Source organism: Toxorhynchites rutilus, chromosome 1 (genome assembly GCF_029784135.1).
Source record: "Toxorhynchites rutilus septentrionalis strain SRP chromosome 1, ASM2978413v1, whole genome shotgun sequence".
Lineage (NCBI taxonomy): Eukaryota > Metazoa > Arthropoda > Insecta > Diptera > Culicidae > Toxorhynchites > Toxorhynchites rutilus.
In genome coordinates, this window is record NC_073744.1 from 76,049,100 (window position 1) to 76,063,259 (window position 14,160).

General features: G+C 36.1%; 1 protein-coding gene across 1 annotated transcript; it reads right to left on the reverse strand.

The window, feature by feature from the left end:
- Nucleotides 1–4,105: 4,105 nt before the first annotated feature.
- Nucleotides 4,106–13,420, reverse strand: LOC129763071 (peroxisomal membrane protein 11C). Its single transcript, XM_055761821.1, has 5 exons — nt 12,942–13,420; nt 12,612–12,794; nt 12,378–12,559; nt 4,678–4,746; nt 4,106–4,615 (listed from the first exon to the last, which is right to left on the reverse strand). The coding sequence occupies exons 1-5, from the start codon at nt 13,002–13,004 to the stop codon at nt 4,396–4,398; spliced, it is 717 nt and encodes a 238-aa protein (XP_055617796.1). The 5' UTR covers nt 13,005–13,420; the 3' UTR covers nt 4,106–4,395.
- Between the last annotated feature and the right edge of the window lie 740 nt (nt 13,421–14,160).

Below are 14,160 nucleotides of genomic sequence, written 5' to 3' on the forward strand. Positions count from 1 at the left end.
TCTCTGCATTCATTATAAAACTGCGTATTTCATGATCTTGAAAATCCAAAATAGCGGCCGCTATAAAATGGCGGATTTCATATTTTCTCTAAACCCCATCAATAAAGGTATCAAAAGAAAAAGCTTGACTAGTAGAATACAGTTATTTATGAAAAAATCAAATCCAAAATGGTCGCCAGCACAAAATGGCGCCATTTATATTTTTTTCTAAACCTTATCAATATGGGTATCACATGAAAAAGCTTGACTAGTAGAATACAATTATTGATGAAAAAAATGTAAATCCAAGATGGCGGCCGCTACAAAATGGTGTATTACATATTTTCTTAGAACCCCATCAATATGAGTATCAAATGAAAGGACTTGATTAGTAGAATACAATTATTGACGAAAAATGTAAATCCAAAATGGCGGCCGCTACAAAATGATGAATAACATATTTTCTCCGAACCCCATCAATATGTGTATCAAACGAAATGGATTGACTAGTAGAACACAGCTGTTTATGAAATATTTGCAAATCCAAAAACCACAAAATGGCGCCATATATTAGGCTGTCAAAAAAGTCCTGCGGTATTTCCGCGAGGTGTCGTTGTAAACGCGTAGTTCTAGTTGTATTCATTGTATCGAGTCATACTATAGCTTGTTGGAAAGGTGTTTTTGCGCGCTATAATATAGTCCTTGACAGTGTTTTGTTTGGTTAAGTCGTTCATGAGTTATAGTGTCGCAAATATAGAGCAAAATAAAGAGAAAATCCGACATATTTTACAGTACTACTATGACAAAGGCAAAAATGCATCTCAAGCTGCCAATAAAATTTGTGTAGTTTATGGACCCGATACAGTTTCCATTTCCACCGCACAACGATGGTTTCAACGTTTTTGTTCTGGCGTAGAGGTCGTCGAAGATGCGCCACGCTCCGGAAGGCCTGTCGTCGAAAATTGCGACAAAATCGCTGAATTAGCCGAGAAAGACCGGCATAGTAGCAGCCGTAGCATCGGCCAAGAGTTGGGGATAAGTCATCAAACCGTTATTAACCATTTGAAGAAGCTTGGATTCACAAAGAAGCTCGATGTATGGGTGCCACACACGTTGACGCAAAAAAACATCTTTGACCGTATCGACGCATGTGAATCGCTGCTGAATCGCAACAAAATCGACCCGTTTCTGAAGCGGATGGTGACTGGCGATGAAAAGTGGGTCACTTACGACAACGTGAAGCGCAAACGGTCGTGGTCGAAGCCCGCTGAAGCGGCTCAGACGGTGGCCAAACCCTCATTAACGGCCAGGAAGGTTCTGCTGTGTGTTTGGTGGGATTGTCAAGGAATAATCTATTATCAGCTGCTTCCCTAAACGCTCAATTCGGACCTGTACTGCCAACAACTGGACCGCTTGAAGGTAGCACTCATGAAGAAGAGGCGATCTTTGATAAACAGAGGCCGCATTGTCTTCCATCAGGACAACGCCAGGCCACACACTTCTTTGGTGACGCGCCAGAAGCTCCGGGAGCTCGGATGGGAGGTTCTTTTGCATCCGCCGTATAGTCCGGACCTTGCACCAAGTGACTACCACCTGTTTTTGTCCATGGCGAACGAGCTAGGTAGTCAGAAGAGATTGATTAGTAATACACAGTTATTTATTAGAAATGCAAATCCAAAATGGCCGCCACCACAAAATGGTGCCATATATATATTTTTTTTCAAAACTGCGTCAATATGTGTATCAAATGAAAGGGCTTGACTATTAGAACACAGTTATTTATGAAAAATGCATATCTAAAATGGGCCACGTCAGATTTCCATTATCTACAGTGTGTTTTTTCATCACATGCCCCACTCATTGATGCCCTAGATTAATGAAGAAATGGGTGTGATAACTACTAACTGCTAGTTGCCTAATTATTTTCTAACTTTGAGTACATCATCTGTATTATTATTATGTTTATTCATAATGAAACCGTTGAACTTAAAAAGTTTTAGTACATTATCTGTACCATTAGTATATTTCTTTACAACAAAACCATTCAACAATTTTTTTTCAAAATTTTTGATTTGCATTTTTCATAAATAACGGTGTTCTACTAGTCATTCTCTTTCGTTTGATACCCATATTAATGGAGTTTTGAGAAAATATGTGATCCGCCATCTTGGATTTACATTTTTCATCAATAACTGTATTTTAATAGTCAAGCCCTTTCATTTGATATCCATATTGATGGGGTTTAGAAAAAATATGTAATCCGTCCAAAAAAGTTACTCCTATACTCGCGTCGGTGTGTCAGACCGAAAGTGTTAAAAAAGTGACACACGTCCCCTTTGTATCAACACATGCAATACGCTAAACGATGATGAACGACGAATAACGAAGCTAGAGAGAATCGCAAAGTCGTAGTGTTGATATTTTCTGAGAAATTAACGAATTATTGATTTCTCGGTCTGACCAATGCGCGAGTATCCAAATCCATTTTTTAATCTTTTACGAAACTTATCAGTCGTTGTTTAACTCAATTAAAAATCACAAGCAATATATTTATTGGAAAATATCGACAGACATTCTCAAATTTCAGTGTTTAAGGTAACTAAATATTTTAAGAACTACAGCTGAACTACCCATGTATGCATAGGAGACGTAATCACCAACACCATTAGTGTTGGGAAAACGCATTTTTGTTGTTTTTTTTTTGCCTACAAGCGTAACGATGCAAATTTCCAATCAAATAATCTGTCCAGTTGAAGGATATTATCGACAAAAGAGGGCCTAGGAGATTTGGTGGATTAAAACATATTTTTTCCATTTGGAAACGCTTGCGTCTATTTATGCGGACAATCAATCGTTTCAATGAACATTTGTTCGCATAGCTGAATACTCTGGGATATAATAAGAAGAGCAGGTTCGGGTTTTTCAATCAATTGAATTTGTGAATCTGCAATGTTGGTAATTTTAGCAACATGACTTACCGATATCACGATCAATCGCATAAAGATGGTGGAGTGACTTACATCAACGGTATGAGTAAATGCTGAGTATGTAGAATAATTCGATGTCGATTTCGAGGAGTTATAATGCTAAGAACCAATATCATTTTATTTTCACTACTGATCTGATTGTTTCATTATCTACTTGAAGATTCGAGTGCAGAAATTTAGCTAATTATAACATTAAAAAACACAATTGCTTCTCTTTGTTCATCGCAGTGCAGTGTACAGAAAATAGTAATTATGAGTAGTGTTTTTAAGAAACACTAAGTAATAAGATATTATCGTGACACGCATGTTTGGACTCTACAAAGAATGTGATTCAAATGTAGATTTAGCTTATAGCACATAATACTGATAACTGTTGATTTTAGAACGACGTATGAAAGCTGTATGGAACTACGTCTGTTATGCGGACAAACAGTGATTTTTCGGAAACGTTTTTTTCAAAATTACTCAAATGTTTTCGAACAAAAAATGTTTGTTTGCATGTTGCATGCATGTAGAATGCACGGCGAAAAAGTCGCTTTTTTCATTTTGTCGCTTACGTCTCCTATACAAACATGGGCAGTGACGCACTGCTAGTGAGTTTGATTACTAGTCTACATCTGGAATTTTCTGAAAAATTACAGGAAAATGAGGGAATATCAGAGATTTTTTTTCGGATTTTGAATCGACACCCGAATTTGACTTCATTTGTATGATTATTTCTCGAGTTGTGCAGAAATTTGTGTTTCATTTATACTTCCCCGGTCCCAAAAACCACTACGTACAAATGTCGTCGATCGGTCCGAGTCCATAAGTATCAGACAAACAGAAAAACATAAAGAAATCCATTTTCATATAAATAGATATTTCCGTTAGAAAACATCGAAAAGCTAAAGTGTCCAATGTAGCCTCTGGACTGTGTTCATTCAATACCATGTTTTATCTTCTCCGGTTCGATACAACTTTCTGATCATCCCATTCCGCTCTAAAACTCAGCGTAGCCGCAGTTCTGATTATTCACCAGTAAAAAAATATGTTCAGTGGGTTAAACAATAAACAATGAGAAATGAAGAAGACATCTTAAGAATCGTATTCTGGGGGTGTACCATGAAGTAGTAAAAATAAAAACACTGTTGACTAGAAGTTTATTTATTCATTTTTTTTTATTTACAGTTATTTCCGACACTATTTTCCCCTCAACCATGGTTCAAAAATATTTTTTCTTCCCTACATTTCTGCTTTCAACACATAAGTTTTCCTCCAAAAATCAATCTCATATAGATTTCATGACATAATCGCATTCCGTTGCAATCCAGACACAAATATACAAATTAACTTTACGTAGCCTAGCTCTAAATTGTAGTTATCTATATAACAAAACCTGGTGTGAAAATTCCATGAAACTCGGACGTCAATCGACGTCTGTCCTAAACTAGGAACTTTTACTAATGATCCGTTTTTTTGCGAAGTACTGGTAAAGTCCGATGAACGACGAAACCGTCCCGATGAGACCTACGTGCCACGATTCGAATCGACCTCCCCAGAGCATGCCCTTTGGTAGCGTGCTTCCAGCATGTACGAGATCCAACGTTAGTCGGACAATCGAGATAAACTCCATGCGCTGCTTCATGAGCAGCATATGGAATGCTTGGCTGAAGATTCCAAATAAAAAAATATGAGTATCTATCAGAAACATTTGTTTTGCTTATCTCACCTGGATCCATTCTCCGATTTGTCTATGTGTGATTTGTGTTGCTCCATCACCGTGTAGCTTCGGATCGTTCTTTTGGAGAGAAAAAAAAAATTGAGGCATTCCTGGTAACATCATAAAATGTAGATCGAGAATTCAGCTCAATTCAAAGGATTGAAACTTCGTCAGAGATAGGGTTACCATCTGTCTTAATTTAGCAGGATATGTCCTGATTTTGAGATCTATTTGGGGCGTCCTGATTTATTTTTTACAATCTAGCCTTTGTCCTGATTTTCATGAGAAATTCAATTTTGTTGCAGAATCAGAATTATCATCAGTGTATTATTTTTTGAGTAAAACCTTTTTTATTGAAGACCAAAGTTTTGTGAATATATAAAGAGTAGCAGTTGGATCTACTATTGACGAGATCTTTCAACTATTTTCATTTAGAGATTTTGTTCCACTGGCCATGGTAAAATTTTTGTGTTTCGTCTCGATGTTCCAACTTAATTTTTCCAAATGTCTAAAAGAAAGTGTCATTTTATCGATGAGTTGCGCCAGAAGTACCCTTTTTTCACAAAAGAACTTAAGGACTATGAGGCCAACGCTGCGTATGTGATTCATAAGTGTCGGTGGCTCATAGCGGTATTTGGGTTTAGCCATTTGTTGAAACAGAAGTTCGAAATCAACAATGAAACATTACAGGTAGATCTGATTAGGAAAAGCATATCTAAACACCGAAACATTTACAGAATATTCGATTGGCATCTACTTCCAAATTCATGCTGAACTATGTGGTGCAGAAATCCAGCCGCTCAGAAAATTTGGGTTGGAGAAGGAGATCTTGCGTGTCATACCCGTGGCTTGTACTTCGGTACTATTATGCTCTTGTCCTCGTAAAAAGACAGAAGCCATCATCGTATTTTCATCGCATGGGTCGCCCAAGAAATATATATAACAAGGTGTAAAACGTAAAACCTTGAAGTCGTCTATATATCATTGAGCTTATCTTCACTCGAATCAGAATGATTGAATACTTTGAGGAATATTTCAGATCAATAAAATAAATCGAAAAAATCGACTACGTAAATATTCTGCTGTAAAATTGAGTTCAACGAAAAGTTTGTCCAATCGGAGTCAATTTCTTTAGTTGGAATTAGCGCACGTTCATGGGTCTAATCGCAGAACGGTTCATTGATTAATCTTCTAATCTACCCTTTAAAATTATTTTTTACTATAAAATTTCAGAACTTCTTCCAAAACTCGACATTATAATATCAGATTATTTTCAGACACAATTCTCGTGCAAGATTTTTCATCCACTTGCAAATAACATGTTCCCTCGTTACGTCGAATGAATGTTTGATACTGAAAATAAGATAGAATGAAGACAGCCCTAAATTCCTTTTTCGAGTTTTGCTCTTATCAACGCATTCGACGACCCATTTTTATTTATATAGATAGAAGACGATATAGGAGTGCGTTTTATCACATTAAAATCCATTTCCACTTTCGAACGAAGATCAATTTCGTTACCGCAAACATCAAATGGACTAACAACGCTTGTTAATAACGCTGCAAAATTTTTAAGACGGTTTCATGTCAAAAACAACGAAATAATATCAAATTCACTCACAGTAATTTCTTCGTACGACAGACGTTTCGTCACATGGTACTGAACAATTACCTCTTAGCTTCAAACGAATCACCTTCTAACTTGCTGCCTATAGAATTTAGAAATTTTGCTTTATTTTTAAAATTTTTAACACACACTGATAGATATTTTTCATTATCTTCTCCTACACTTAGAGCATATATTCGCTGAACTAAATATAAGTTTTTCTAAAATTTATTCTTTGTATTTTCCACTGCTTCGTTTTTTATTCTTTTTGTTTTTCTGGTATGGGATGTTTCATAAGCAACAGTTGATCACATGCTTCACGGCAGGAATCTCCCTAATTCCTCACTACTGGTGTCAAACCACCATAGAAACATTTATTGCCCCCAACAACCCTCACATCTCAAATTTGGCTCCATTTGCTTGATTAGTTTTCGAGTTATGCCGAAATTTATCTTTCATTTGTATGGCAGCTCCCCCTTAGAGTGGGGGTGGAGTGTCTAACCACCGTAAAACATTTATAGCATCCTAAAACTCCCACATACCAAATTTGGTTTCATTTGCTTGATTAATTCTCGAGTTATGTAGATATTTGTGTTTCATTTGTATGGCAGCTGCCCCTTTGAGAGGGGGGTGGAGTGTCTAGCCACCATAGAATAGAATCATTTATTGCACCCAAAAACCTCCACATGCCAAAGGTCCTGGCTGGGTAAGGGAGTAAAAAGTGCCTCCAAACCAAATCACCAGCTGTACGGCAAATATTGTATGGGATATTAAATAAGAAATTTTGGCCGTTTATTGGAACCCCTATGTGGTTTAACATTTTACTACAGTGTATCAAGAAAAATTATCAAAAAAAAATCATCAAAAATTGAAGTACTGAAAAAATATTGAAAATTTTGTTTTTTTTTTTGTGATTTAGAGATTCAGTACTAGTTTGATTCTTTTTTTTGTACTGCGTATTTATTTTTTTTATTTTTGGATTTTTTGATGAAAAAATAGTTTGAAGATATTTATCGATACACCTTAGTAAGATGTACTTTCAGTATATTTTCATATTTTTGTCTCAAAGCTATTGAGAATGGCGTGAAAAAAACGAAAACATGCATTTTTCACCATAGATCCCGTGGTGTACCATAAGAGGACTAAAATATATGGTACTGCTGCCAAAATGTTTTATTTAGTAACCTATACAATATTTTCCATACAGTTGGTGTTTTGGTTTGGGGGACTTTTTACTCCCTTACCCAGCCAGACTCTTTGGAAATATAAAAATATTTTTTGTAGTTCGCGACACTGAAAAAAATCTGAAAAAAATCACACATATCTAAAAAAAACCGTAGGAACACATTTAAATATGAATCAAAGTAGTACTGAATCTCTAAATCACAAAAAAAAATTCAAAATTTCAATATTTTTTTTAGTATTTAAATTTTTGATGATTTTTTTTTTGATAACTTTTCTTAATACACCGTTTTTTTTCCAAAATATATATTTTTATCAAGGCTCCTATGGCGTTAGCCTGACGGGGCCGGAGTAGTAACCGTTGTAAGATGCACATTCAATATTTTTTTTTCAAATTTTTATCTCGAAGCTTTTGAGGATGGCGTGAAATAAACGAAAAAGTACGTTTTTCACTATAGATGCTATGTCAAATCACATAGGGGTTCAAAAAACCGCCGAAAATTCTTATTTAATATCCTATACAATATTTTCCATACAGCTAGTGATTTGGTTTGGAGGCTTTTTTACTCCCATACCCGGCCAGGCTCTTTCATTTCATTTACTTGTTTAATTCTCGAGTAATGCAGAAATTTGTGTTTCATTTGTATGGCAGCTCCCCCTTAGAGAGGGGGGGGGGGGGAGTATCTAACCACCATATAATCATTTATTGCACTCTAAAACCTCCACATGCCAAAAGAATGATGTTCATAATGAATGAATTACATTTAGCGAGATTTCGTTGTGTAATGTTTGTTCTTCTAGGAGACCCTTCTGACCTGCATTAAAGTCACACATGTTCCAGAGCTAGTCACTTAGAATACATTCAAGGTATATTGCTTGGCATAGAAATGACAATCAAGTACTACTAAAAATGATGCAAGTAATACTACGATGATAAGGCGAACGTTATACCATGGACAGACATACAACCGTACTAGCGCTGTACGTGTACAGCGTTGTACAGGTACCACGATAGCATGACACACATACTTTGGTTGTACATTGTACCGCATGTCAGACTGACAATCAGAAGTTTGAATTTATTGCATTGTATTTTCACCAATATTTCAATGAAAAAGGTTTTTATTTAGCGTCTAAACTATCGAACACAACAAATATGTTTCAATCTGAGTTATTAACTCAAGAGAAAGTCAATGAAAAGAATGTATACCAAATGTTTTGATTCGTTTTGTTCATGCTACCCACCACTAACCGTCTATGGCGCTGCGCACAGTACAACTGTAGCCATGTACAGCGGAAAAATAGGTCGGTACAGCGTACAGCGATTGTACCGAGTTGCTTGCATGGTTCTAGCGCTGTACATGGTGACAGACATACAATTTTCGAAGTACAACGCAAGTACAGCTGTATGTCTGTCATAAGTATTAGGAACTTTAGTGCTATTGAAGACGAACATGGAGAGAGTGATATGAACGATGTGCTTTAACGATGAATTTTAGATAATTGTTTTTTCTTCGAATCACAATTTTTCGCGTCACTTTGCATTAGCCATCTATGATTCTAGCAACGCTTGCACATTGAATTTATACACATGCTCTCCAGCAGGTGTTCTATCAGGATTGATGACAATAAATTCGTTCTGTTTGAAAAACGACCGGTGGTTAAACTATTTGAATATTGTTTGTACAAAACTATTGAATCGCGATTAAAAATAAGGTATGGGGGTATAAATTTGTGGTTATACGTAGTGTTGCCATACGTGCAGCTTTATCTGGAAAGGAACAGTTGTTTTTGTTATTTTTGGTACAGATTCTGTACGGTACAGATTTTTTTCCTCGCGTAAAATTTCTTACATTCGGACAAAGCAACATTAAGGTACATGACGACTTTGACGCCGCAATCTAGATTAAAAAACTATGTATAGGCGTTATATGTAAATGTAAATATAGTAAATAAATGAGTATTTTATTCATGTTAAATTTCTACTACGAATATTTTCGATGGTACAATCTTCGAAAAAGTCTCTGGCACAGATTAAAATGTGGCAACACTGGTTATACGTATTGTTTGAAGTAAAATTAAAATAAAATATATTCAGATTTCACTCTAAACGGTATTTAATATTTAGGAATCGGTATCCTAGCGGCATCGTATATAGTTTACAGCCTATTCTCATGCTCACCAAGTTTTTTGTGCATAATTTCATCAAAATCGATCGAGCCGTTTCGGAGGAGCTTGGAAACAAACACCGTGACACGAGATATTTATCTATCTATATATATAAAAATGGAGTGATGTCTGTCTGTCTGTCTGATTCTTATAGACTCGGAAACTACTGAACCGATCGACATGAAAATTGGTATGTAGGGGTTTTTGGGGCCGGGGAAGGTTTTCGTGATATTTTGAGACCCCTCCCCCGTTTCTAAGGGGGGGCTGCCATACAAATGAAACACAAATTTCTGCATTACTCGGAAATTAACCAAGCAAACGAAACCAAAGTTGGCATGTGAAAGTTTTAGGGTGCAATAAATGTTTCTATGATGGTTAGACAGTCCTGCCCCCACTCAAAGGGGGGGGGGCTGCCATACAAATGAAACACAAATTTCTGCATTACTCGAGAATTAATCAAGCAAATGAAACCAAATTTGGCATGTGGAGGTTTTAGGATGCAATAAATGTTTCTATGGTGATAAGATACTCCTTCCCCCTCTCTTAGAGGGGGCTGCCATACAAATGAAACACAATTTTTTGCATTATTCGGAAATTAATCAATCAAACGAAACCAAAGTTGGCATGTGAAAGTTTTAAGGTGCAATAAATGTTTCTATGATGGTTAGACAGTCCTTCCCCCACTCAAAGGGGGGCTGCCATACAAATGAAACACAAATTTCTGCATTACTCGAGAATTAATCAAGCAAATGAAACCAAATTTGGCATGTGGAGGTTTTAGGATGCAATAAATGTTTCTATGGTGTTAAGATACTCCTTCCCCCTCTCTTAGAGGGGGCTGCCGTACAAATGAAACACAAATTTTTGCATTACCCGAGAATTAATCAAGCAAATTAAACCAAATTAGGCATATGGAAACTTTAGGGTGCAATGAATGTTTCTATGGTGGTTAGATACCCCTCCCCCTCTCTTAGGGGTGGCTGCCATACAAATAAAACACAAATTTCTGCATTACTCGAGAATTAATCAAGTAAATGGGCGGGACGAAGTTTGCCGGGTTAGCTAGTATCTTATAAATTAATTAACTAAACTAGCTTTGCACGGGAATTTGATTGTCCTAAAAATATCAGGAAATAATTGTGCACGCAAACAGAAATTTCAAATGGATCCATTATTGTTATAGGTATATCAACTCAGTAATAATTGCCATGTAATCGACATTTTTGTATTTTTCTTGAGTCGATAAGTAATATGTTGATAAGTGACGAATTTCATGCCAATTCGTCTTAGGAGTTGACAGCACCATCTCAAATGTGTGTGTAAACACATGGGTCTTTTAAACAACTTTGCACACTTGAAATATTCCAAAAAGAATTAGATTACTTTTTGAAAGGGGCCAGAAATGTTTTTTGATTTTTCACAAAAAAAAATAGAACTCAAAAACTATAATACCTATAATAACTCGGGTCATAGGATGAAATGTAGAAAATCGTTCAAATTTTCATAAAAAAATACCAATTTTTTTTTGTAAAAAAAATTCCGGGAAAAAAATTATTTTAAAAATTAAATTTTAATTTTCTCAAAAACGTATTTTTTTTTAATTCTCAAAAAAATTCTATGAATAGTCCTCACAATTTTCAACAAGTTGTCGTAAAAGTGCCCATCTTCCGATGTATGGATGACTTGTTGGAAATTGTAAGGGCTATTCATAGAATTTTTTTGAGATTTTCTAAAAAATACGTTTTTGAGGAAAATGAATTCAAATTTTTAAAATAATTTTTTTTCAACAATTTTTGGTATTTTTTTATGAAAATTTAAATGATTTTCTACATTTCATTTTTTGACCCGAGTTTTGCAGGCATTATAGTTTTTGAGTTGATGTTTTTGTAAAAAATCAAGAAAACATTTTTGGCTCTTTCAAAAAAGTAGTCTCCTTCTTTTTTGGATATTTCAAGTAAACAAAGTTGTTTAAAAGACCCATGTGTTTACACCACAACGTTTTGCTGCTATCTGAAATGGTGCTGTCAACGGCCAGTCGAGTTTGCATGAAATTCGTCAAGTAACATGTTGATATCATCTCTCGTAATTGCATTCAATGGCCCAATTTCATATACAATCATGATTGTAACATCTCTCGTTGTATGATATGATCAATTCGATGACAAACTCTGCACGTTTCTTATGCAACCTTTTTAGCTATTCATCTTTTTCCGACAGTCTTCGTCGAATAGCACAAAGATTCGTCCATTATTAAGTAGGAATAGAATAAAAACTGATTCTACGTTAGGCACTGCCTGTTCAATGCTAAACAAAAACGGAGAAATTCAGCTTCATTCGTATTTAGAGAAATGTTTGTATTTAGAAGTGGAGGTTCCATTTTAATGTATATACGTAAACCATAAAAGGTATTTACTTATTTTATAAATCATACTGTAGACGAAAAGAAAAAAAATTGTCTTGAGAAAACCAGCGCTATGGTTTACTCACTATCGGATAAGTAAGAATGTTTGAGCCGTTACGTTGTGGCTCTAAAGTAAACCCTCGCTCGAGAGTTTTGCTCTAGCGCTATACATAGTATGAGCGAGTATTCCTAGTGAATTTCCGCCTTTCGCATTTTTGTGATTGATAACAGTGACAAATTTTGATTATCGAATACACGGCGGTATTTAGATAACATAAGCGACTAGGTGAGACAAACAGGTGGATAATATCGAGAGGTTCGATAAGATATAATAATTCACATTTCACTTACTTCATCAAGTTCAAATATATGGATGCTACCCAGAAAATTGAGTTGATTGTGTCCCACTTGCTAGGGTTCTCCACCTTCAGCAAATTATACTCAATCATCCAGCAAATCTTGTCCACGGGGTAGTATACATGATCTATCAAATTAGTGATGAAGCCGATTAGGCCCATGATTCGATCTGGTTCCTGCAAGCCAATCAGTTAGTAAGAAAAAAAGCGTTTTAAAGTTGCGACAAACCTTGCTGCCCATTCCATAGCTGAGGGAATAGCTCAGCATAGGCAGATCATCGAACAGCCTTAGCGTGGCTCTTGTTTGTGACATTTTGGAGCTGAAAGTGGCCAGCTTTTTCGCGAGATCCGGGTCATTGTTCGCGTACAAACCCGAGGCCAGTTTCGTAGTGTAGCAAAGTGTTCGTACAATCTGAAAACGAATGATAAAGGTTAATCAAACCGGTCACTCATGCGGCTCTTTGCTTGAACTTGATCTCGTTATATTGTGTTTGCGTGTATCGAACAAATAAAAGTGAAAGTAATTCTATGACCATCTACGTGGAATGCTCTTACGTACCTTGTCTCGTCCAGTATAGGTGTCCAGCATATCACAAACTTCGTTCAATACCTTACTATTCATGTTGCTCAGCAGAATATGGAATTAAATGCAATAAATCTCAGTTACTTAACTCCCTCAAATGACTCGGCACAGTAAATAAACTGATTTTGTTCCACTCAGTAGCCGGAGTAATCACCAAATGAAGGAGTAGATATAATTTATTATCAGTTATCGTTCGCGAAAATGTTTTATCACGTAAAGATAGCAAATCCGCATCAAATCTGGTACGATATCCATCGGTGAGTGTCGTAAAACCACTAATCGCGGAAGGATCACATTCACACTTCTGTTTACACTTTACAGCAGATCGCATTTGTGCTTTGCGTATCGGTTTGTTATCTGCTGCACGGAATGTATGTAAGTTGGATATTATTTTGTTACCAAAAGCGATCATGTATGTGTTTATTTGGTACACTTTTATGTACAGCGCAATACATGAAAGGTGTGCTCAGCACGCAACGTCTTAGCGCAACACCAGTGACATCCAAAGTGGTTTGACATTTGTTCAAGGTGTGCTAATATTTTTGTATCATACACAATTGATGAATCAACGTTAGATTTTCAACTAGATGGCGCGAGTAAAAAGATTTTTTTTATCCCATTTATTTATTTATTAGGCTCATTAGCATTTTAGCTGTAACAGAGCCGGGTTTTAATCGTGTACATGTACATATGTTTATGTTTCTATAAATTGTAAATTACACAGTAGTCAGTAGTAGCCATTTAGGCGTTGAGTTTTCTGTTCCATTACATTATGGTAAATTAAACAGTAGTAGCTGTTTAGGCGTAAGGGTATTCTTTCCGTTCTTCCATTGTTCAGCAGACCGGACAGCGGAGACAGTTGATATTGATCATTGTTGGGTTATTTATAGAACAGCAGCCCGATGTTTCTTGCAGAGCAGATCAGTTGTATGGATGAATCGATGTTTGTTCCACCGTGGATCGATTTCTATCGCTGATGATGGTTGCGTGGACGTAGTTATTATATACAAACAAAGATGGTCAAATTGAGGGCCCTGAGTTTGAACTCACAATCGATCGCTATGTCTGGTGGTTGATTGAAAGTTAAGGCAAATGAGGGGCGCATTGACACCAATAGAAGGTGGATTTTATAATCCATGTGAATTCGTAAAAGTATACTATAAAACTAATGTAATTCATGAAAAAGACAATTTTA

Coding starts and splice junctions, on each gene's coding strand:
- LOC129763071 (XM_055761821.1), bottom strand. CDS start 13,004: ATGAATAGTAAGGTATTGAACGAAGTTTGTGATATGCTGGACACCTAT. Junction 4,747..12,377: donor ATATATTTGAACTTGATGAA/GTAAGTGAAATG, acceptor TCTCTCCAAAAG/AACGATCCGAAGCTACACGG. Junction 4,616..4,677: donor AAATCGGAGAATGGATCCAG/GTGAGATAAGCA, acceptor TGGAATCTTCAG/CCAAGCATTCCATATGCTGC.